The sequence below is a fragment of the Grammomys surdaster genome, unplaced genomic scaffold (genome assembly GCF_004785775.1).
Source record: "Grammomys surdaster isolate TR1022 unplaced genomic scaffold, NIH_TR_1.0 126187, whole genome shotgun sequence".
In the NCBI taxonomy this organism is placed as follows: domain Eukaryota; kingdom Metazoa; phylum Chordata; class Mammalia; order Rodentia; family Muridae; genus Grammomys; species Grammomys surdaster.
In genome coordinates, this window is record NW_021620993.1 from 1794001 (window position 1) to 1818640 (window position 24640).

The 24640-nt window shown below is 45.0% G+C and overlaps 1 protein-coding gene across 2 annotated transcripts in view; it reads right to left on the bottom strand.

Annotated features, from left to right (window-relative positions):
- Stx18 (syntaxin 18) overlaps nucleotides 1–24640 on the bottom strand; it is a 91517-nt gene that overhangs the window by 19019 nt on the left and 47858 nt on the right. For both annotated transcript variants that reach the window (XM_028758072.1, XM_028758073.1), the window contains exons 2-5: nucleotides 17432–17499; nucleotides 5811–5926; nucleotides 4173–4250; nucleotides 3940–4006 (exon numbers count right to left, since the gene is read on the bottom strand). In XM_028758072.1, coding sequence (XP_028613905.1) covers nucleotides 3940–4006; nucleotides 4173–4250; nucleotides 5811–5926; nucleotides 17432–17499 — 329 coding nt within the window. The remainder of the gene's footprint in view (nucleotides 1–3939; nucleotides 4007–4172; nucleotides 4251–5810; nucleotides 5927–17431; nucleotides 17500–24640) is intronic.

Below are 24640 nucleotides of genomic sequence, written 5' to 3' on the forward strand. Positions count from 1 at the left end.
TGTGTGTGTGTGTGTGTGTGTGTGTGTGTGTGTGTGTGTGTGTGTGTTGCTACTGTGGTATTATTGCTCACAGGCCTTCCCAGTGGACAGATCTAGAAAACCCACACTGTGCACAGATACATACCACACTGACTTCCAGACTGAACTATGGGAACTGAAAACTATTCTAACCCCTATTACAAGGTCTAAATATCCTGGCCTTTTCTCTTTTCAATACAATGAGAAAACTGGCTTCCTGCACCTTTTGTATCAGCTGAGGGCCAAGACCCTCAGCTCTAGCACCACTCCTCCTCCTGGAGAGGATATACTTATCTTTGCATGCCTCTCACTGCCTCTCTGACTGCACACCCTCCCTGATATCCTACCCTGGGCAGCAGGGCTCCTCATCAGCACAGACACTCACCTTTGCCCCTACCCATCTCCTGGTTTCAGGACTGCTTGGTTCAAGAAGGGGATGGGCTGCACTGCCTCTTGACTGAACATTTCACTTAATGCCCATCACCCAGGAATATGGCAGTGCCAGTTTTCAGTGTAAAATAAATAAAGGGCTACAGAGAAGCAGACAGAGACAAAGTTGAACACTTTTTGAAGGTGATAAAAACAGATTCTAATTATACACAGAATCTCTACTGAAATCCTCAGGGAAATTACAAATTAGCTAGCTAAAGGCAACTTGGGAGGGGGAGCAATTAAAAAAAAAAAAGTCAACACAAAGATCTGTTTATGTCCCTGATTCACGTCAGGGTACTTTTCAAACTAAGGGCCATACATTGTCTAACTGTGATCAACACAGGACCCTGGCTTTGAAAAGCCCTGGGATTATATTTGAATTGTGTAAAAAGAACACAAAAGAAAGAGACAGATTTTCTTGGTTTTGAAGCAAAAAAAAAAAAAAAGTGTGAAAGCACACTTTGCAAACAGAAAAGTCATTCCAGAAGGGCTGCTCTGTCTTTTACACACCAACACAGACGGCAGAGACACTTGCTACACACATCCCAGTGCCCTAGTCCAAAGTGGCATTTAAGTGACAGAGACCTCTGAGTCATAGGGAAAGTAGAGTCTGCTCCCTCTACCTAAGGCACCTCCACACTCACCTGACAGGTATTAATTGGGCATTTACCACTTACTAGGGAAGTTCTTTTTTAAGAACTGGGTAAAGTACAAAACAAGGGGCAAGGATGCACAGAACTCCGACAGTGCCTTTGTCTCACTGAACATGGTATAGAGTCGCTTGGTGTCATGCACCATGACTACTGTGGCAGGCCACCTGGGACACAGCTGTGACTGTGTCATGCACAGGAGACTACACATCAGTCCCTGGTGGACTGCAAAAACTACAAAAATGTGGCCCTTCACATTAAGGGGGGTTGCTCTAAGCCAGGGTCAACACAGCAAAAGGACAGATGGTGAACATTTTAGGCTCTAACTCACATCCTTCTTGCTTGGTTTACAGAGTTCTTTAAAATACAATAAACCATGCTTAGTTGGAAGGCCATACAGAAATAGCTGAAAGTCTAGGCTTGGCTCATAGGCCAGTCTGCAACTCCTCCTTCTAGGCAACAGACAAGGTCCCCATCATAGACAGAAGACGAGGCCAAATCACCACTGTGGCCCTCTATCACACAGTGTCTCTCCACTTCCTCATCTCCATCTCTGTCACCATCACCATTCCAAACCCTGGCAGCATTCCTAGAACCCTCACTATGTGCAGGATCTAAGGCAGGGGCTGGCAGCAGGCTGACAATCTTGCTGAGGAGAGAGGCTGGAGTCATAAATGGCAGACTCTTTAAATCGTAGTTCAGTACATGAAGCCATGCATCACATGAGAACTGCTATCCCCTATAAAAGACAAGAAAGGTAGCCTGATCTTCCTCCTTTGTACTGACAGCAGGAACACATAACAGAGGATGTAAGGGGCCTGTGTGCTGCAGATCATGGCAGTGCTTTTTGATATGTGTTGGCCTGGGCTGGAGAAGGGCCTGCTGCTCCCTGTAGAAAGGCATCATCATGGCACAGAGCCCATGTAAACAGAAATCTGGAAAAAGACCATCCTTCTGGTCCAACAATAGACTACACTATCTGAGTAAGCTGTACTTGGGCCACCAACATGTCTTCTGAATGCCTTAGGAAAGTCATCTTCAGCATCTGTGGTGCTAAGACATGTTAATATCACAGCTTTAAGCTAGAGTTATGAACTCAGCAAGGACTACGGAGTTATCCACTCTTGACCTTGCTTTGTAATCAGCTCAGTATTTGAAGAAGTTATAATCTTTAACAAATAGCTTTCATTCTTCTTAGATCTCCCTTGAGACAGAGAATGATCCCAAAAGTTTCTACTTATATGAACACTGTCCCAGAAAAGAGAAGGGTTTGAATAATGGCCTGGTCCTTGTAAATCTCAGAGCCAGGTCAGCTGGAAAGCACAGAGAACATCTGACACTTGCTGGACCATACGGAAGGCACCTCTGCACTAGCAGACAAGAGTCTCAGCCTAGTCTTGATTCTCATGATACACAAGCTGTTTTTCTGGAGAGAACATGGTTCTGATAGCTCAGATGTTTCATGAGAATACATGCAACCAGAGTGTGTGATGGCCATTTCAGCTTCAATCATTCAAAATACCAGAGATTTAAGAAGACCAAGTTGAAAAGAGGTGGATTTAAAACCCACTGGGGATGAATAACAGAGTCACTTGGGCCAATGCTACATCCAATATTGCTGCACATATTTCTAGTTTGTAAGCTTTCACTCTGTAGAAACAATGAGCCAGGAGGGAGCTGCCATGCCCCATTGGATGTCTCCTTCACTCAGGAACCAATGGCTGAGCATCTACTTTGTAGCAGGCTTTGATCAATGCACTGACAAAAAAAGACAGGAGAGAGTGGTCTCCACCTCCAAAGAACTTATATTCTTATAGGAAAAAAATCAGAGAGATGGGAGATCAAGGGTAGTTATCCCTCTCTAGCTTGAAGCAACATGGAATAGGTATCACTGTCAGCTCAGAATGAAAAATGCCATCAGGGTAGATGAAAACAGGTACCTTTAATAACAGTGCTATCATTTGCAGACAATATAGTTACTGTAGGGAAGTGCAGAGTGGTTCACTGGGAATACTTCTGGCTTAATGAGCAAAGTATTTTCAGCAATGTGAAATAAGAGCCCTTTGGTACGATAGATAGATGTGGCATCTCTACTCTGTGAGAGCAAAAGCTACCACAGAATACTTCCTGAACTCGTAAGACATTACAGTGGGGAATCACACTGCACCTCAACATGTATGCTTTCCTTCACCATACAAACTAGATGGTGACAATGAGACTACAGAACATGAGCAGCTAGACTCCTCCAATCAGCTTCTTAACGACAGCCATCAGCAACCCAAACAGAACATATTGTCACACAGGAACATTGGTCACTATGAAAACACCTTTTTGGAAAAACTTTCAAAGATGGAGGTATGGGGGGCAGAGACCAAGGTCAAACAGCTCCAACTGTCCCACTTCATAGGGATATTAAGAACAGGGTGGAAAGCTAGGTAGGTGGCACATACCTGTAACCTCTGCACTCTAAATGCTGAAGCACAGAAACTATGGGCAGATTAAGGCCAGTGTGGTCTATAGACCCAGACTGTCTCCTTATTACTCCCAACAAAAAAGAAAGAGAAATTGGTGAGTGCTCAATACCAGTTCAGCTGGCGTGAGACTATGGGGGTTTGATAACCAGATGAACCTCAGTATTATCAGAAAGTGGAAGACAGAATCTGCCTCATGGGCTGCTGTGGACTAACAGAGTTGACCAGCACCCCCTGGTACACAGTGTGTCCTCAGGATTTGGTGAGACCTCACACAGCAGCCCACAGAGTTGGAGCTTTAGGAGCTCTGGTTGCCATTCCTGTTGTCCCTGTTTTAACTGAGGAAGAGCAAAGGCAGCAATACTCACAGTCTTTTCTTATCCACCACACGCTTCACTCGGATGGCTCTTTGTTCAGAGTAAAGCTTACACACTCCTGTTGAAGCAGAAAAAAACCAGAACAGAGACCATTTAAAATGGCTTCTCAGGCAAAGGTATCATTAAAACTAATGAGACACTATAGTCTTCAGCTAGCAAAGTTCCATTCTAAATTACATCTCTTATAAAACACCACATTTGACCTTTAGAAGAAAATGAAATACTTTTTAAGTAATCTTCAACGAAATCCAAAACCGCAGTCCTGTGTTCCTTCACTTGCTGGGAATGTATCTCCTTGTGGGCTGTAAGAGAAAAGGACAGCACTCAAGTCTGTGCTCAAGGACCCTACAGAACAGTCAGCTTCCCCAGAGTGCTTCATTGAAAGCATGTTCAAAAGCACAGCTATAAAACAGCCTCATGTCAAGTGAGACTACATTTTTAAGAGTAAGATTTATTAGGGTTCACCAGGTGAGAGATTAAACCCATAGAAACTGCAGTCAAATAATTTATAGCTTATTATAGCACCAGGAGAGCGGAGCTGATCCAGCGCCTTCCGGAATGCTGACCTGGCTGTATTAACAGCATCCAGTTCTCAGGCTCACCTTCAAGTGACATGCTTAAATCACACATGCTGGAAACCCAGACACCCTCTGCCTGAGTTGCTTTTCAGCTTACAGTGGCTGCTTTTTCCCCTTTGACACTGAGTGGCACTATCCATACTATTCTGCTCTCTAAGAACCTTTCACGTTGATGAGCCACAAGGACAAGCTACCACACAGAAGCCTGTGGCAATTCCTATAGCAAGATATTGCTATTGGTGGAGGGGCTGGGTGCCCAGTGTGAAGGCATGATGACGAGACTTCACAGAACTACCTCAGATGTGCCAACTGAGGTTCAGAGGCAATGAGTAGCCTAAAGTCACATAAATGCCTGACTAATGTCCTTAAGAGTATGGGGCACAGGTTATGTTTTTACCAGAGGACTACATAACCTGGGACTCACATAATGACCTAGGGGCTCTACAATGCTGGACACAGAATGTTTGAATTTCTGGCAAACTTTCACCAGACTTCCCCAGTGGCTGATCAGTGTTCTCTCAGAAGCTTCTCCACCAGAAGTCTCTGTCATGGGCCCCACAGCACCTGGCAACTTTGACCTCTGTAGTAACGATGTGTATGCTTAAGAATCAAAGAAGACATAGGACTGGGAAGCCATCTAGCTCCTCAACAGAGATGAAACCCAATGAAGGGGAGATAATACTAGGCTCCCACTGTCAGACAGGGTTCTAGGCACGCTGTAAGAATTGAAGTGAACCTTAGGAGATATGTCTAGTTATCGTCTGTACTGTTTCAATGTAAAAGTTGAGCCCAGGGAGATGAAATGATTTGCCCAAGGCCACAGAGCTAGCATGTGGCATAGCTTTTAAGTCATGGCTGCAGAGCCTTCTTTCAACCATGATGTCTCGTATGGGAGCTGACTTTAGTAGGACAAGTAGATCTTAGGGAATACTGTTCCATCCTTAGCTACATGCATCCATCTTGCCACTCAGAACATAGCCATGCATGCAGGTCTCCACAGATATGCAAACACTTGCACACACACAATCTAGTCTGTCTGACCTTGGCCTTTGGTAGGTTATGGATTCTATTTAGAGAGGTCCTCTCCATTTCTGCCTTCCATTTTTTAAAACCTGAGTGATGGTCTTTTTAGGGCTTTGATCACCTTAGCTCAGAGGGATTATAAAATTTTAAGTCTTAAATGTCATTCAGAAAGAAAGAAGGAAAGGTAAGTGGCTGCACAATGAGTTGCTAAACTGGTTGGCACAGTCATGGGATCTGTTGGCATCTTTCAGAGCACTTCACCTTCTGTTCTGAGTTGCTGAATTGCATCTGAACAGGTCCTCATGAAGATCTGAGCATCCTGGTCTATCTGGTCTCGCTCTGTGTCTGTCATCCTTCCATATTCAGACATGGTGTGGCTAAAAAAGAGGACAAAAGCGTGAGAATATAATGCAGTCTGGGTAGAGTGTCAAGAAGAAAGGTTTCCCTGACCAGGTGACACTGAAGCTAAGACTTGGAGCAGAGAGGTCAAACCAACAGGTGTAAGAATGGTCTAGAGAGTGAAGCAGAAGGCCATGATGTACAGTCTTCTCCACGCTTCCACTGAAGCAGGCTGCAGGACACAGCTTTGCTAGGAACAGAGGCTTTGATTGAGGACTACATCACTCCGTTAGAGCTGTAAGCCATTCACCCTACATGCTGTAGTGACATGATCTTGAAACATGAGAAACTTTTGTGGGCTGTTCTGTTTGTTTTTACTGCTGGAAAGCAGTTTTCAAATCTCACAATAAAAAGCCCACAGAAACAAATTCCACATTCCCCCACCCCATGTTAGGTTAAACCTCCTGAAGTGTCCAGAATGGTGAGAGCATCCACTTTCAGTAACACAGCACTACAGTAGAGAGCAGCTGGCTCAGCTTCCAGAGAGCGGGGGAAGTGTAGCATAATGAGTAATGGTGACACCTCTCAGCCTAGTTCAATACTCTGCACTTCACAGCTGGGCTTCAGGCTCACAGGCTGCAGCCTGAAAAGGTACTTATGTAATACACATACTCAAACCACCTCGTTTTCACTCACCTGTTCATCTAGGACAGAAGACAAAGTCATGGACATCCCATTTCTACCTGTGACCCAGGTCACAGACTTTCTACTCTGTTATGGTAAGTGGCTCTGACTTCACTCCAGAAACAATGGCCTCCATGGTACTCGGCCAACATTACCGTGCCTGCACTCCAAAGCTGCCCTCTGTTTCTCTGCTTTGGGACAGAGCTGGAACCACCTCTGACCCTCCCCTCTGCTGTGCTGCTATCTGCTTCTGATCCTTGCTTTGCTTTATTCCACTGCATTCATTGTTCCCCCAAATAACAACACAAAGTCTATTTTTCTCCTCTGAAGCTATAGGGAAGTAAGGACTGTGTGCTTGTGTCTGCTTCCCCAGTAAAAGCATGTGGCACAGAGTGGAATGCCTGACTAACCCTGAACATATGCCAGGCCTATGCTCAGTGCTTTATGTGTATCTGATTCCTTTATGTAACCCTCACAAGCCATTCATTCCCTCTTAGGATAAGTACTAGGCTGGGGATCAAAACCGAGCAAGGCTTGTTTCTGATCTCCACAAAAGGTACTCAGTCGAGGAGAGATCAGCAAACAACCAGAAGTGGACAGTAGTGACATGCTCAAAGTGGAGCATGGTCAGCCCGTGTGGGATGAGGTGCTGGGCAGGACAGGCAGAATATAATAAGGCATGTCCTAACAGAGGATGGAGACAGAGGCCAGATACACTCCCCAGCCCTGTGGGTGATGGTTTGAGTGAACATATAACATCTACTCCACACCTGGGCACATGCAAGTGAAGTAAGAAAAGGAACAGTAAGGCTGGTCCTGTGTCAACCAGGCACCCCAGGGAGGGCAGTACATGGCATGCACTCACTGTGTCTCCACACTGATGTGCCTAGCACATGGCTGCACCATTCCTCCTGAAGGAAAATAAATTTGTACTTTGCATTGTTTCTCCATAGCAGACTGCCTCAAAACTGAAGAATCCTAAACTCCTGGTTCCACCTCCCAAGTGCTGGGGTTACAGGAGTGTGCCACTATGGTCAGTGAGTCTGGAGAGTTCAGACTAAGGTGTGTGCATGTGTGTGTTCGTGCATGTGTATAGTGGATGGGGACAGAGGAATCTACAAACTGATTCTTGAGAGGCAGGCATGGCTGAAGGAAGCAAGAATAACAATGGAAGCAGGTAACAGTGGAAGGAGGAGAGAAGGGTAAGGACTTCAAATTGGCTGGAATGCAGGACAGGTAGGAATTCTGCTCTTAGTGACTGCCAGAGCTGGTCAGGGACTCGGTAGCCAATGGAAAGGCTAAGTGTGATAAAGGGGAGATGAGGTGACACATCACATGAAACAGTGGTAGATGGTTGGGCCTGGGGCTACTGACCTTGAGCTAAGACTCTTGCCTTATTCATCTCCACGTTCATTTGTTTGTACCATTTGTATGATTGTTTATTACCACCTATCCCAATTAATGCTGGGACTGAACCCAGGGCCTCATGCATGACAAGCAAGTGTTTACCACTAAGCTAACTGGATGCCCAGACTCTCTCATCTCTCTGTTTCCTAGCACTTATAAAGTATAGAGGTATGATAAAATTTTATAGCACTTACATTTCAGGAAGGAGCTGCTGGGTGTGGCAGAGCACCCCTTGGAACCCAGGACCGGTGAGGTAGGAGGACTGAGAGCTCAAGGCTAGCCTGGGCTACATAGAAAGGCTCCTGTTTCAATGAGGCAGACATAAAGGAGGGAGAAGAATGGCAAGGTTTAGGTGATGGCAGGAGGTTCCAAAAGGAAAAACTAGGGATGTAAAACTGCCTGGAACAGAACAGCTATTACAGGCAAAACTTAAACAGACCCTGAGATCTGGGCCTGTGTGCTCAAGAAGAAACAGATCACAAAAGGAACACAGGAAGCACTGGGAACTGAGGGCAAGCGACCTCAGCAGAAAAGAAGCAATTCTGTGAAGACAGGATCCTTGGCACCATCACAATGCCTGAAGGACTGACCAGGGAAAAGGCTCTCCACTATGCGGTTAAGATCCTGAAGAACACACGGAGATCTTAAAGAATGATGGGTAGTCTCTGAAGTGCTACACATCAGTGAAAAGAGAAAGTCACTAAACTTGGACAGAGACATCTAAAGACCCATTGGGCAGCCTCACTCACATCTTACTTGTATTGCACTTGGGTCTAAAACGGAGCCCCTAACTTCTCTCTTCAAACATGCTCTCCAGGAGCTTTCCCCAGGCTGTGCTGGTAGTGATTCCATTCCTTCCTGTTGCTCAGCCCCAAACCCTGACATCATCCCTAGCACTCCTTGCCTTTCTCAGTTTGTATAGATCTATTTACATATCCTGTAGACGTTACCTTCAGATCATTCCCCATTATTTATCCACCACCATCTCCCACCCAGTCTGCAGCTGAAGCTGACTCCAGGCTCTGCTGCTTCTGTCCATCCTCTCCTCATCTGCTCTGGGACCCCAGCCACATGGATGCTCTCACAGATTTAGATCCTGTCGAGCCTTTCAAAGGTTTCTAAGAGCAAAGGCTATTGGGATACACAAAGCTGTTTTTGAGGAACTCTCTGCGTTCATCTCACCTACCCCCAGCCCTTGACTCGGGCTCATCAGCTGCCTTCTGCTCCTTCACTTTCCATACATGCTGCACACGGACCTTACAAGCCCTGGTTCTCCTTCTGGAATGTTCTTTCCCAGTCTGAATAAGTGACTCCTTATTTCCAGGTGATGAGTGGGCAAGCTCTGTTACATGTCCCTACTCTGCAATCTAAATGGCTCTTCTGGGAGTAATGAAGTGAAAGGGTCAAACATTCCCATTCCCAAGTCAGAAAGGTGCTGGCTTCTGAAAGAATATGCAACCAGCCACCAGGGTGGACCTGTACAACACTGGTTCCAAAAATACCCGATGAACAACATACTCTGGCTCCATATTCCCAGTTAAGGAGCCCAGCTCAGTGAGAGCACAGGTCTAACAGCTAATCTGAGAATACTGATTACTCGGGGAGGAGGGGAGTCCTTAGAGACATCATACAGACCCACTTGACCTTGGATACTGGAAGCTGACAGTGTTGTTACTCTTTTAGTAACAACAACAGAAACCAACGAAGTTGTTTTTTCAAGTGGCATTGTTTTGTTGCCAGGGTATTATGAAAAAGGTACAGAGTAGAGAAATTATTTTAATTAAGGTCATTCTAAGATCCAGCCAGAGGCTGCCTAGGCTGCATGCTGTTCTGCTCTAGTAAAATGCCATTATTAAAAAAATTAAATGGGTCAATAAAGTCTGAGCTCTACATTCTGGAAAAAATTATAGCTTCCTAATTATGTCAACCTAACAAAGCCTCATGGTCTGAAGGCAGTATTTCAACCCATACTCTTTCAATTCTGTGATTACACTGCTTATAAAATGTTCCTAGAAGCAGGCCAAGGCCAGCACGTTGCACTGGGAGGGGTGCTGTAAAGCTGAAAGGCTGGCAATGGCCTACAACCTTAGGGAAGGAGAACTTGATGGGAGCGGATGAGAGACTCTTGTCCCTGTCTTCATGGACAGCACAGTATGGTGACACCCACTCCTCTGTCCTGGCATTTCTCTGTATATTGGCTTCCCCAGAGTGAACCCTGTCTTCCCCCTCACCAATCCCAAGAGAGGAGCAGGGATTTCCCTGATGAGTGGGTATTCCAGCCAAAGGAACTGGGCATGTACCGAGTCCCAATGCCCATCTCACCCTCATCCTCTGCCCACAGATAGCAGAGGCTCCCTCTATTCTACTCTCTCCCAGCAAAGGGACCAGGTCATGCTAGCTGGGAGCCAGGGACTATGACTGATCAGTGGCACTAACCTGACTGAGTCTAGCTTAGGACCATAATATTACAAATCAGCTCACCTACAGTCTTAAGCTCTGCCCATTGGCCTAGTTTACTCCCACCAAGGCTTTGTTTGATGGTCAAGGCATCACCAGTCATGGAAGTTAACTCAATCATCACTCACCAAGGGATTCCTGTGTGCCAGGAATTCACAGACCTCATTCAATCCTCACAAGACCATGGTTCACATTGCATCAGAAAGAAAAGCAGCAGAGAGAAGTGAGTTAGTTGTACATCCTGAATAGTATTCAGTCAAAGAAGACAGAAGTATGTCTGGTCCCAAAGCCACCTGCTGCTATTTCAAAGGCAGCAGACCAGGGTAGGCTGAACTAGAGTCTAAGGGCTAGCAGAGAACACTGAATTTCTATAAAGTGATGGGCTGGTTAAGAGGAAAGAAGCCTCAGAGACATTGTTCTATGCATGGCTCAAAGGGGTTAAGTGATGTGCTTAAGCTACACGGTCCCCAGGGGTCCTGGTCACCAGCCCCAGCATTTACTACCACTCTGGCTGGGAAGAGACAGCCTACGGGCTGTGGTGGGCTGAACTGAGTTGCCAGTCAGTTATGCAGTCTGGGAACCCTGGAAACTTGCTATGTCCCTTCCTCTGTCACAATCAACTTCAAACTCCACTGTAATGGTACTATTCTCCCAATAGCACTGAAAGTGGAATTTCACATCACTTCAAATGTGGCAAACGTTATCTCCTTCTATCTCATCTCCAACCATTTCAGCCATTTAAACCATTGAAACTGACCTTAGCTTACAGCCTGCATAGAAACAGGCAGTGGGCAGGACTCAGCCTGGAGTAAGACACTGAGGTTTGGAGATAAGAGGACTTTTGTAGACTCTTAATGGTTGCTAAGGGTGACCTGAGCCAGACCATCTTCTGTAGCCCTCATCATCTACCTGGCCAGATGCTTCCCAAGGCAATGGGAGGATTAACAATGAACCTTTACACTTTAATGTGAATGAAACTTCAGGATTTTATTATCTTTCTAACAAAAATAGCTTAGAACTGGACCTCTCCACCCTTTCTCTTCTTTTTAATCATTCAAAATCTTGCATTAACAGCCAACATTTTCTCATGTTTTCAGTTACATTCAACATAAGCACAATGCTCTTTATAGTTTTAGCTTTTTCTGGAAAATCAGCTTACTCTGGGCATATAAGAACCCTTGCTCTTCTTGTACTGAGATGCTTTTTGGGGGAGCCTGTCTTCAGTTCTTTTCCTGTTGCTGTGACAAAAGCAGCACAAGAGTGAGAGTCTCAGTTCAAGGTTCCATTATGAAAGGGAAGGGAAGGCAGACAAAGCCTGAAGCAGATGATCACACTGCATCTACAATCAGGAAGCACAGAGTCATGAAAACTGGAGCTCAGCTCGGTGCATATCAAACACTTCACAATCCCAGACCACAGAAGGGTGCCTGCCGATAGCTAGGGTTGATTTTTCCACATCAGTTAACCTAATCCAGATCAGAGGCTTGTCTTCTAGGTGATCCAGGGTCCCATCAGTTGAAGACACAATCACAGTGCTCTATGCGCATCTAAGAAGCCTGGAGGGCCTCAGGAATGATCATGCCTGTTCAAGTGTCAATTGGCAGGACAACAGACTTTCATAAAAGGTCTATAAAATTGTGACTGCAGTCTCAGTTGTGAGAGTGACCTATTGGATTAGTACCTGATACAGACAGGAGCACACCTTCAGAAATGAAATTTATACTGCCATCTAGTGTTCACCAGCCAGTTAACAGCAGACTTTATTTTTTTTTCTTTTTCTTTTTCGAAAATTTTTTTTTGGATATTTTATTTACATTTCATATGTTGTCCCCTTACCCCATCCCCCACCCACCCGGGAACCCCCTATCCCCTTACCCCTCCTCCGTCTTCTCTGTGGATGTAACCCCTACCTACCCCCCCACTCCCACTTCCCCACCCTCAAAATTCCCACCCCCTGGGGCGTCCAGGCTTCATGAGGTCAAGGATCTCATCTTCCGCCTATGCCCAGCAGGGCCCTCCACTCTTATGTATTCAGCTGATAACAATACCAACCAACCACAGCTCCCAGGGTCTAAACCACCAGCCTGGGAGCACTTAGGGAGGGATCCAGGGCTTCAGCTGAACAGCAGACTTTAAAATGGTACTGTGCATCAGGATGATGTCTCAGGGTATTTCAAAACACCAAAATGAAAGACATTTAAAAGCATAACATTGCTTGTTAAATTTGGGAGCAGTGTTAGAGACTGCTTATATTCACATGGGATGTGAGTTTCTTTGTGGAGGAATGTATGTGAACTATTGCCATTTTGCAGAGAAGAGGTTTTTGTTTTTGTTTTTGTTTTGAGTACTGAAGTGCAGACACTTGTTTCATATAGACAGAGCCACCTGAGAAAGAGGCTTGTGGTGATGTCATGGCCAGATTCTGATGATTTAATGAGTTCCACTGTGAACCACACTGCGGCCAGGACAGGTCCATATGCCTGCACCACAGTGCTCCTGTGTGCTGATGATAAGACTCCAGGCCAGAAGCCACCTTCTGGCCAAACATGTTCTTGGCTTTCCAGATGGCACAGTGCCTCTTCAGCTGTGGGGTCAGTACTGTGTGGAGGCTCCTCTCACCACTGCCACTCGCTTCACAGAAGGGCAGACACTATCACAGGGGCCAGCTGCTACAGGTCCTCACACACCAATTCCTTCTCTTGTTTTGCTCACTAGGTAACTCCTTTTCCTTTACACCTCAGCTCAAATGTCACTTCTCCAAGGACATCATGTTCCCTGACAAGACCAGGGTTTTCCAAATCCCTGAGCACTCTTTTCTTTTCTTTCTTTCTTTTTTTTTAGTGCCCCTCCTGTTTACAGTGCTGCCTGCCTGTGTGGAGCAAAATGTCTGTCTTTGGCCTTGTACGGTACTCAGTAAAAATGGGGAGAGGGAATTCTAGGACTAAAGGAGACAAAATATGCATTAGTACTGAGGAGCAGAGCGTACCTCACAGACGGACAAACAAGGGCTGAGTGTGTGGGGAGAGAGAACTGACTATGAAATGGCCCTCAAGGGCCTCTGTTGGAGGCCTGGTCCCCAGCTGATTACTACTGAATCATGAGTCAGTCCACAAGCAGCTTCGAGGAGCTACTGGCAAGTGGCATCTGTCTGGAGGGAGCATGTCAGTAGATATGTCTTTGAAGGGAGTGGCTATCTCATTTCTCTCAGTTCTTGGCTGCTGAGAGGTGCACAACTTGGCCCTGCCACACTCTGTCATGACTTTCTACTGTACCAGGCCTACAGTAATAAACTGACCTTGACATGAAACCTGGAATCAGGAAACAAATCAAATCATCTCTATGTTTAAGTTGCTTTCTCAGGTATTTGTCCCAGGGATGAAAATCAGACTAACACAACATTTATGGTACTTTTCAAATGCAAAATAAAGACAAATAAGACAAAAGAGACAAAAAACATGCAAAGTTCTATGGTGCAAGTTAAGGATAAAGAAGCAAAACCTGGAATAGTCAGAGGAGGTGAAAATACAGTTAGTCCTATGCCTTTGCATCTATTTATTATGGAAATGGATAACCAAACTAACAGGAGGTTCCATACTGGAACTTCAGAGCAAGATGACTGGGTCCTCACTGACAGCACATGGGCTCTTCTCTGTCCTCCTATAAGCTACAGCAGAAATATTTTAAGAACACTGACCTATGCTGGATGTCATCAGCCATCTAAAATGATTCCAGTAAGCACAGACAAGCATGCAAACACTATACCATTCGGTGAGGGTCTTGAACACCTGTATGATGTGTAATCCAGTGCCCTGTGAACAACACCACTGTAATGAAGCCAAGGGCATAAGACATTTTAGGAGCTAATTTAAAGTGCAATGAGATGCTATTTCATACTAATAGTGGTTGTAATGAAAAACTGCCCATACCAGACACTAGCATGGCTGTGGAGCACTGGCAACTCTACTCTAGGTAGCAGGCTGTGTGAAATCGCCTTGCAAACTGCTTCATAGTTGATTTTGAATATTCCAGTCCACAGTCAGAAGTATTGCCCATTGAGCTGTTAGGCCCAGGCTTAGGAGTTTGCTTTAATGCTAAACACACCTTTGCCATGTGAAGGACCTAGAAATCTCTCTGCTAGCTATTTATGAACACTTATGTTTACAAAGACTTCTGAAGGTGCTCAGTCACAGCAGCTCCTGGAAACATCTATTTATTATGCAAATGGATAACCAAACTATGATAATTCAGCATAATAGAATACAAAAAAGAAATAATGGAATAAATGAGTGTTTTATGTACTAGAAGGTATGTTCTGTGCTACTCCATTTATACATAATTTCAGAGAAGCCACTGGATTTGATGATGAGCAAGTCAGAGAATAAGCCTGCGAGAACAGAGAAGGCAATGGAGCGTTTCTTGGAGGATTCCAGCACAGTAAATGGTGAGGATGATGGGCGTGCCCCAGTGGTTGGCAAACTACAGCCAAACCCAGCTCTCAGGTCCAGTTTCGTGTGATCTGGAAGCTAAGAATGCTTTCTGTGGTTCAAAGGTAATAAGCAAAACACACAAACAATACATGTGACAGAAAGCACACACAGCCCACAGTCTGAGGTGCTAACCCTCTTCCCAGATTGGCAGACTCTGATGTTTGGCAGTGACCAGAAACTGTGGCTTAGGAAGAAAGCAAGTAAGTCTGTGAGCGGAAGGGAAAGAGAGAGTCAAATCATCAAAACCACTAGGAATCTTGTGTGTAGAGACATTTCAGAAGCATTGGGGACGGGGACACAGGGCACAAGTGGGACTGTCAAGTTCTCTGCAGCTGATGGAAAAGAAGGACAACAAGGCAAGGCAAGACAGACATGAACTTGCCAGAGAGTTCAGGCTTCAGAGGAGTCTACTAGGATGATGCCTCGAGGGGCCTGTCCTAACCACACTACATAAAAATATCCCCAGCACACCCACCTCATGGCTTGCTCTGCCTTCATCTGTCATCAGAAAGTCCTTGCCAACCTGTAGCATTCAGGCTTTATAAGGAAGAGACAGATTTCTCCCTTACTCTCTAACGTGCTCTAAGCATCTAGAATTGCAGGAAGACCCTGGGCAGGTGTTCTCAGATCCTCATATGTGTGGACAGTCAGCAGGCCAGAATGAGGCAACCCCTTCAGGGTTGATGTCAGCTGCCCTGTGGCTATAGAAGGGTACGTTTTGCAATGAAGGATGCTTGGGTATGCCTTTGTCCCACATCTGCCAGGTACCAGTAGCCCTCCCCTCACTGTTGTAACAAAATCTCTTAAGATGTTCCCAAAATCCCTGTAAATGAGAACGAGTGGCTGGCCACAGCCCTCAGGGATATGAGGGATCCCTCATGTATTATCTGAGAAGTGGTAATGAGTGTAACACACAGCTAAAGCACTATAGAAATAAAAATGACAAGTTGATAAGGTTTCTGACCTCCCAAAATTTACAAAGTGACAAAAACCTATTAACTGATTAAATAATTATATACTGTGATTCAGGTTATAAAGATTCATGATGGAGAAATAAACACTAATAGGAAAGATCTGGGGGCTAGAGAGATGGCTCAGCGGTTAAGAGCACTGACTGCTCTTCCAGAGGCCCTGAGTTCAATTCCCAGCAACCACACGGTGGCTCACAACCATCTGTAATGGGATCTGATGCCACTTTCTGGTGTGTCTAAAGACAGCTTCAGTGTGCTCATATAAATAAAATAAAATCTGTAAAGGAAAAGAAGGAAAAGAAAGCTCTAATGGTTTTTTAAAAGAGAGAGAGAGAGAGAGAGAGAGAGAGAGAGAGAGAGAGAGAGAGAGAAGAGAGAAGAGAGATGGGAAGACACAGTTTAAAGCCTCAGCATGTCTGGACTCTTCTCTACCCTCCACATTACTATATAGTTAAAAGTTGAGGAGCAAAGCTGAAAGGGGGATGCACTTTCATAGGAAGCACTTCATCTGGCCATGCCCTGCATCGAGGAGGAGCACGGAGCTCTCCAGGAAGGCTGGCAAGGCTGGAGCACCGTGGTTAAAGGGAAGCAGGAGGCTTGGTTTAAGAGGAGAAGGTGAGCCAATACCAGTGCAATGGATCTTCACAGTGGATCTACTCAGATGGTGACGTAAGTAAATGACTACTGACTAGAAACTTTACCACCAGGAGGAATGCAACCATAAGTATACGAGCTGCTGAGTAAAGCACTCACAAGATGCACCATAAGAAACAAAGGCCAAGCTGCGGACGTTTGTTTTTATCTCTAAGTGTCAAAAGAAGGAGACTGCCATCAGGAAGAGAACTGGTCAAGAAGAAAAAGAAAAAAGCATGACCCGGTGACAGACACAAGGGGAAGGGCTGGAAATAGGTTCACAAGAATACTCCAAAGCAGCAAACCCAGAGACACACAGACTAGAGGAGTCTGCTGGTGCTATGTGACTAGTGTGTTGATACAAACCTGCCGTGGTATTCTGCTTCACTCTGCAGATATCCTCCCAGTGCCTAGTTGAAGTGCTAGTGAGTGTTTATCAATGTGACATAAGTTGGAGTCACTTGGGAAGAGAACTTTAACTGAGAAGATGCCACCATCAGACTGTAGGCAAGGCTGTAGGGCATTTTCTTCATTAATGACTGATGTGGTATCCCCCTGGTAGGTAGTCCAGGGTGTATAAGAAAGCAGGATGAACAGAAGCAAGCCAGTAACCTGTGTTCCTCTGTAGCCTATGCATCATTTCCTGCCTCTAGGATCTTGCTTACGGTCCTGTCTTGACTTCCCTTAATCACAGACCTTGATATGGAAGTGTAAGATGAAATAAACCCTTTCCTTCTCAAGTTGCTTTTGGTCATGGTGTTATCACAGCAATAGAAAGCAAACAAGGACACTGACCTTTCCCATTACAAGTCTGAGTTAATGAAAAGTGAGGACAAAAAAGGAGCAGACTGAACAACAGAAAGCAATGCAGCCACCAAACCCATGGAAATAAGAACCCACTTACCTGTAGGCATTAATATACTCCTTCCTGTGTTCCAGGAGAAAGTCTCTCAGCTTCCCAATGTGAGAAATCTACAATTGAAAAGACATCAAACACTTTATATAATATAGACAGGTGGACACTGAGCAAGTGCACTCTTTTCCACACAGTAGAGCACAGCTTCAAGGAGTTTCTGAAGCTACAAACTCAGAAACTTTACTTCTAATTTTGCTGGGAGGGGTGTGTGAGAAAACAAGGTCTTGCTATGTAGCTCCAAACAGCCTTGAGCTTGTGGTCTTTCTGTCTTCATAAGGAGCACTGGGATGGCAGGCATGAGCCACCACACCCAACACACAAGTTTGATTTTATAATCTCACAGTCACTACCATGCTAATTCTCGTGGGTCTTGTTCTCTTCTCAATGGCTGCTTCTTCCTCTGACTACAGTGACTTATGATGCTAGGTAAGGATGCTGAGGGAAAGTACAGAGTACACCAGAAAGTACACTTCATGAGCCCATTAAGGAGTAATACTTTTTGAGTGTACTATCTATTCAAAGATAATAGTTTCTTCTCTCAGGTGTTGTAGGGGATGGATCCTGAGGCTGAAGCTATAGATATATAATCAGGGCTTCTGGGAGCAGCACAGTTTGAGATCATTTGGGCAATGATATAAACCAAATGGACCCCTATCCTCTTTACAGGTACCCCTACAGATGAGCAGGAAGCAATGTGTTGTGAAACTCTTACTTTGAGATGACTGACTTCAAGTTTTAAAAAGGGGCTTACTCTGGAACTGCTGGTATAGCTTAGGCATATGAACCTTCATATACAACATCAACAGGCCCTGGTTCCATCAACAGTGCCAGAAACCAGACCAAACTGTTTCAGAGCACCTATATATGTCAGTGATTCAAACTCAAGTCACAGTACTTTGGGACAAGGGTTCTGAGAGGAAAAGAATGACTAACCAGCAGTGGCCTGATTGTGTCCTGCGACTATTGCTCGCTCAGACCTCGGCTCTTGCCTTTGTGCTCCTGCTGACAGATCTGCTGAACTTTCACTTCTCTGTAAGATTTTCTGTAAAGGCCAACTCAAGAGGATTTTCACTGTGCTCTGTACACCTTCCACATGGCTGCTGTATAAAAGCTAAGTGCTGACTTAGCTTTTATACACACACTTCTCTTTTCAGATGCATCATGAGCTGCCCAGGAGGCCTGTACAGTGGACATTTCTATGCACAGGAAGTACTAAATATGACCAGCATTCTCACTGACAACATAACACTGGAGATGTGTAGAAAGGTTAGTCCAGCTTCCCACAGGGTCCTGACCAGTACTACAAATGCAGGTCAGAAAGGTGCTCTAGGACACTCAAAAAGCACTCAAAAAATAAACTCAAGTATGATTAGAATGTTCAGTTAACAAGCACTAATGGAGGAGTCTGTTCAACACCGAGCAGTGGCACCCACTTTCAAACATATTCTCTTGTTCCAAGGGCCCTGCATTTGCACTGATCACCACTGTTCCCATAACTAGTTGGGGACACAAACCTCTTAGAGAAAACTTAACACATCTCAGGTCATATACGCAGTATACAGATCTCAGGCTCCAGTTCAGGTATGAGTACATACTGGGCATGGTTCCTAGTTACCACAGCTGCTTTCTCATGTTCTTCCTATTTCCTATCCAAGATGCATCATAAAATCTCACTGTTAAGTCTGCTGGAGAAAAATTATAAACTGCATGAGCATGATCTATCACATGACATGTCAGATTTGGTAAAGCGATTCTTCTGATTGGCCTGTGATATGCACTGTGGACCAGAACGACCTCACCCACAGGAATCTGCTTGTCTTTCCTCCCAAAGTGAATGATTAAAGGTGTGGCCACCACTCCCAACTCTTCAATTTAATCCTTCACACTGATTTGGTTTTTCTATTCAAGAAGTATAGTGTGTACGAAAATTCTAACTCAGTGAGTCAGATGCACACTTTCCCCCTGTCCACTAGATGGCAGCATGAGCCTTAAAGCAGCAGCAATATCAGGAGTTCATTCAAAAGTACTGCCATTCCCCCCACCCCCCCAAGGGCTTTTAAACTTTTCTGGTTCTTTCTTTTAGTTTGGGATCAAAGGATTCCTTCAAGTTAAGTTTTATGCACTGGCTGAAATTTAAATGACGTTGTTTTACACCTACACGTGTACTCTGGATGAGTTTGGAAAATTTTTACAATATGACACTGGACAGAGTGTACATAAAAGGTGCTTAGAGGATCGTGGATCCATCTGACATTGTGGTGGCAGCCCCAGCTTTGTTTGTCACCTGAACAGTTTGGCTACCTGCTCCTCTGTGTGTACTTTGCAAATTACCAAAAGCAAAATAAACTAAAAGAAAAGCCCTGTACAAAATAGTGGGTTCCTCAGAATGCCCATTCTATTGCTGCTGGGCAGTTCAAAGCAGTAGACAGTGTTTTTTCTGATCACAGCAGTGGTCTGACTGGTAGTTTTCTCCCCTGCCCAAGATGGTAGGAACTCTGTACTGCAGGCACACACAATACTACCAACAAAGACTTGATGGAGTTCAGAACACTAAGTACCAATCTGCATAATTTGCCTCTGAAAGAAGCAAGCATTGTTCGAGATTAAAGAGACTCCAGTAGGTTCCCCTGGCATATTGTAAAAAGGTCCCTTAACACAAAAGCATTATTTATTTATTTTTCATTCAATCAGTGAGCATAGCTTACTGTGTCAGTTAGTGTGCAGCATGGCCAGAAGGGGCTGGTGCCGTGGTATGAGAGCTTGCCAGCTTCTGATAAGCTATAGTGAGTTTTTACAAGGATTGGTTCCCGGGTTTAACCTGAGAACTACTAACTTTCGTGTTAACTGAAAGGAAAATCACCATCAATTACTAAATGCCTGAGAAATCACAGACTAACATGCATCTGGAGTGCATGGACCCTGCTGAATTCACCTTAGGAGATTAGGTCCCAGGAGAGAAGCTTCCAGCTCTAGACAAGTCACCTATAGAGAGTCTGGCTCAGCCCCGCCCATCCACTGTGCTCTGATAGCTGGCTCATTAGTAGTAGTCTGTAACAGGTTCTTTTTTCCAACAACTATTGAGTAAGCAAGTATTATGGTCTTGGCCTACCTCCTTCCACTCTCTCCTAGTACAGAATGATAGGCCTCACTGCAGGCAGTCTGGAGGGGTGGCAGTCCCTAGAGCAGCAGTTCTCAACCTGTGACTTGCAACCCCTTTGGAAGTTAAACAATCCTTTCAACAGGGGTCACATATCAGATATCCTGCGTATCAGATATTTATATTGCAATTCATAACAGTAACAAAATTAGAGTTATAAAGTTGAAATGAAAAAATTTTATGGCTGGGGGTCACCACAACATAAGGAATTGTATTAAAGGGTCACAAAATCAAGAAGGTTGAGAACCACTGCACTAGAGGCTTCTGGGTGGTTCCTTTACACTTCACAGCACACCCTCAATCCCCCCCCCCCCCCCAGCCCAGTCTCCTGTGCTTTCACAGCATGGCTACCACTGATGGCTGTTCTCTGCTTGCACTAAGCTGTAGAATCTGCTTCCAGAGTTCAGACCTTGGCTAGACACTTCCATTTTTGGTATACTCATTCCAATCACAACTTTATTCACAAGTCCATAAAACATCCACCCAGGCCCAACTCTCTCTACGTTCCAGTTGTCTTCTGGACACTTCACTGGTGCATCAAAGGAAGTGTGTCCTGAAAGGACACTAGAGCAACCACTCCATTCTACTCTGGCTCATGGCTCACTTATAGTTGTCCCATCACCCTAAAGACTGATACCCTCTCTCACTCCCTCTCTCTCAAGTTCCAAGTCAGAAAATCACAGCCCTCCATTATGCCCACCAATAAACCATACCTGTGAGTTCTACCCATTCACCTTGTTAAGAATCTGCTATAGGAGCTGGCCCCTTCCTACACCTCAGTGCCTGACTCTCAGCAGGCTCCTGCTCATACCCTTGTCTTTCTCATCACTGACTACTCAAAGTTACTGGGTCCAAATGGGCTCTACCCTGTGATTCTCCTCTCTCTGTGTCGGCAAAAGTCTTCCTAAGGCCAGCTGACTGAATCGGCTCTTCATCAGCTGTGTATGTGAAGTGCTCTGTCAGTCTGGAAGCTATGTTATGGACTCTGACTGAGAACCAGTTTGTTCTAACTACAGAATGTCTCCCAGAATTCAATGCATCGTCAATGAAACAGACAGGAACCATGTATACCAGAGATTACTTTTTCTAGTCTCACCCTTGTAATATACTTCCCAGAATCTTGAATGGCAGACAGCAGGGCTGGCTGAACACTGAACAAAGGTGAGTAGTATGTTCTATGGGAGGGCACAGTGACCTGGAGCTCAGGGAACTAGCAGCTGACTTAACAATCTGAAAAGTATGGCTTCCTTCCTATTAGTAAGCTCCTAGCCCCCAAACAAAACAAATAACCCCCAGAAAATAAACACGCTGTGTTCTTATTGTGAATGCAAAGCAAAAGAACTCACTGCTGTACAGCAGAGGCTGAGCAGCCCCTACACAGCATCAACTGCACCCATCTGAAGCAGCACCCGCTGTAAAGCAAATGCCACAGACTATCTCCACCCCCCCCACACACACTCCTTCAGGACCCACCTTCTTCCTAATGTTAACTGAACAGAACGCTTTCACCTCCACTCTCCAAGCACCCCACACTGCATCTCTCAGGTGATAGTTAGTGCACTCTGGGTCCTCCAAAGCTCAGGCACTGCTACTTTGCTAGATCTTTCTATTTGCTTAGTAGAAGCTGCATAGTACCAAAGCATAAAGAAGAAACTGACTGCCCTCTCCCTGGATTCTCAGCCCTAGAAAGCTCTGGGAGACACCTAATTGTGAAGGACAGCACATAGGGAGTCCACTTCCTCTTGGAAGTTATTCCACTTCAAACAGTAAAACATTATTTTTCCTCTAAATTAAGCTCAATACACTGAAGCACAGCTAAGTGGCAGATACCTAGCATATATTAGGTCCCGCATTCAATGCTCAGGGCTGGAAAAAAAATTGGGTATTGTGTTCCCTTTCTCTAGGCTAAACATTCTCAGAATTCTCATGAATTATTTACCTGAACATATGTGGATTCTGGCCACTTTATTACCTTAAATATATAGATCAGGAGCCTCACAAATCACTGTAATGTCCAGAATAGACTGGAAACCATGTGTTGGCAGGAGCTTCTGCCTCTGATGTCTGGGCTTAGTATTCCTACTGATGCCACTTTGGAACAGCCACCCCTGAGTTATTGAGTCAGGCTGGCTTTATATCAGCTAAGATGACTTTCCCAAGAGTGATGCTGATAAATTCTGTCTTCATTATATTCATGCTTTTTCCTGGCCTCTTGTCATTTGTAATTCTGCCCACTTTGCCATTGAAAACAACTATAATTAAAAAGTATCAATGTTGTAATTATATTTTAACAAAAAGAAATCAACAAAGAGCTTGGGGGCTCAGCATGGCCACACACACCTATGATCCTGGCACTCCAGAGACACAGGAAGGATTTAGCTCAGTGGTAAAGCATCTGCCTCACAAGTAAAGACTCAAGTACCTAGGACTGGGAAAAGGGAAAAGGCAACTGTTCCGTACGCTTGCTCACACATGCACTCAAGCACACAAGCACACACACACAAAAAACATATGTGCATGCCCCAGATTATATTGGTTTGGCCTGCTATTCATAAAGAGCTGGCCTCTACTCTCCTTCAGCAAGACATTGGGCTTTTGCTGGACAGCAACAGAAGCCTGAGCTATAGGTCTGGATCAGCCAACACTGAGCCTCTTGGTACTGCTTTTGGAATCACTTTGTCACACTAACTGAGATAAACTAGGATCTCCTGCATCCAAAGAAACAAATACTTACCTTCATTAAAATGTTGGTTTGGTTCTGCAGCATTTAGCATGAATGGCTCTATTTTGGTTTGGTCTGTCAGTTGGGCCAAATGCAGGAGTTTAATGAAACAATGGACTCGTGTAATTCTACTGAACAGAGTATAAGATGACCAGAACACACAACTACAATGACATGAACCTCAGAGAAGCTTAGCCTTCCTAACTAAAGGCGTAGACTGGCTCCTTCAGGTATAGATCAGAGGCCCTGGCTAGTAGCCTTGGGAGTCATGCTAAGGGCAGCCATGTACACTCCATGCTAGTGTTGCAGGTGGTGAGGTTAGATACTCTTCCTGATAAAGGCCCCAAGAAACCAAACCAATGAGAAGGGTGGGGATTCTCCAACCCCATGGCCCATAGTTCAAGGTCCTCCACAGCAAGTAGACAACAGGCTTCTGCCAGGCAAGTTTCTATTGGCTCCAACCACCAACCCGCCTGTCCTACCCAGTACAATCTCCTGAGACTCTTTCCTTGGCCCTCAAGGCCTTTCTCTTCCTACTGCATCCCCTCCAGACTCCACACAGGTTCCTGGGCCCATTGCTCATACTGACCTCCATTCATAGTCATTCAAAGTGTCTTGTTCACTTTGGGTTCTGAAGGCCCAGAATAGTTCCCAGTTCAACAAATGTCTACAGTCATTCAACAAATCAAAGAAAGAGCTATTTTATCAAGAACTTGTCATTTTAAAAAATAAGCATTAAAGAGTTAATTGGCAGTTACAATGTATAAATGAGTTTTAAAAATAGAACTTTTTCATGGTTACTGTAAACATATTAGCATACACCAGAGGCACATGACCTCATAGACAACTTGTGATCAATAGTTCATACTCATCCTCAGGACAAATGGAATCTACAGCAACAGAATGGGTTTATCTGGTCCATGAAGTCCCTGAAGACTAAAGACTGCTATACAACACACACACACACACACACACACACACACACACACATACACACACACAGAGAGGGAGAGGGAGAGGGAGGGGGAGAGGGAGGGGAAGGGGGAGGGAGAGGGGGAGAGAGGGAGGGGGGAGGGGGAGAGGAAGGAGAGAGATCACAATAGTAGGGGAGGAACTTTGTATAAGGATGGCAATAACAAACATAAATTAAAATTCAAGTGGGAAAACCACAGATAAGATTCAAATGTTCGCCGGGCGGTGGTGGCGCACGCCTTTAATCCCAGCACTTGGGAGGCAGAGGCAGGCGGATTTCTGAGTTCGAGGCCAGCCTGGTCTACAGAGTGAGTTCCAGGACAGCCAGGGCTATACAGAGAAACCC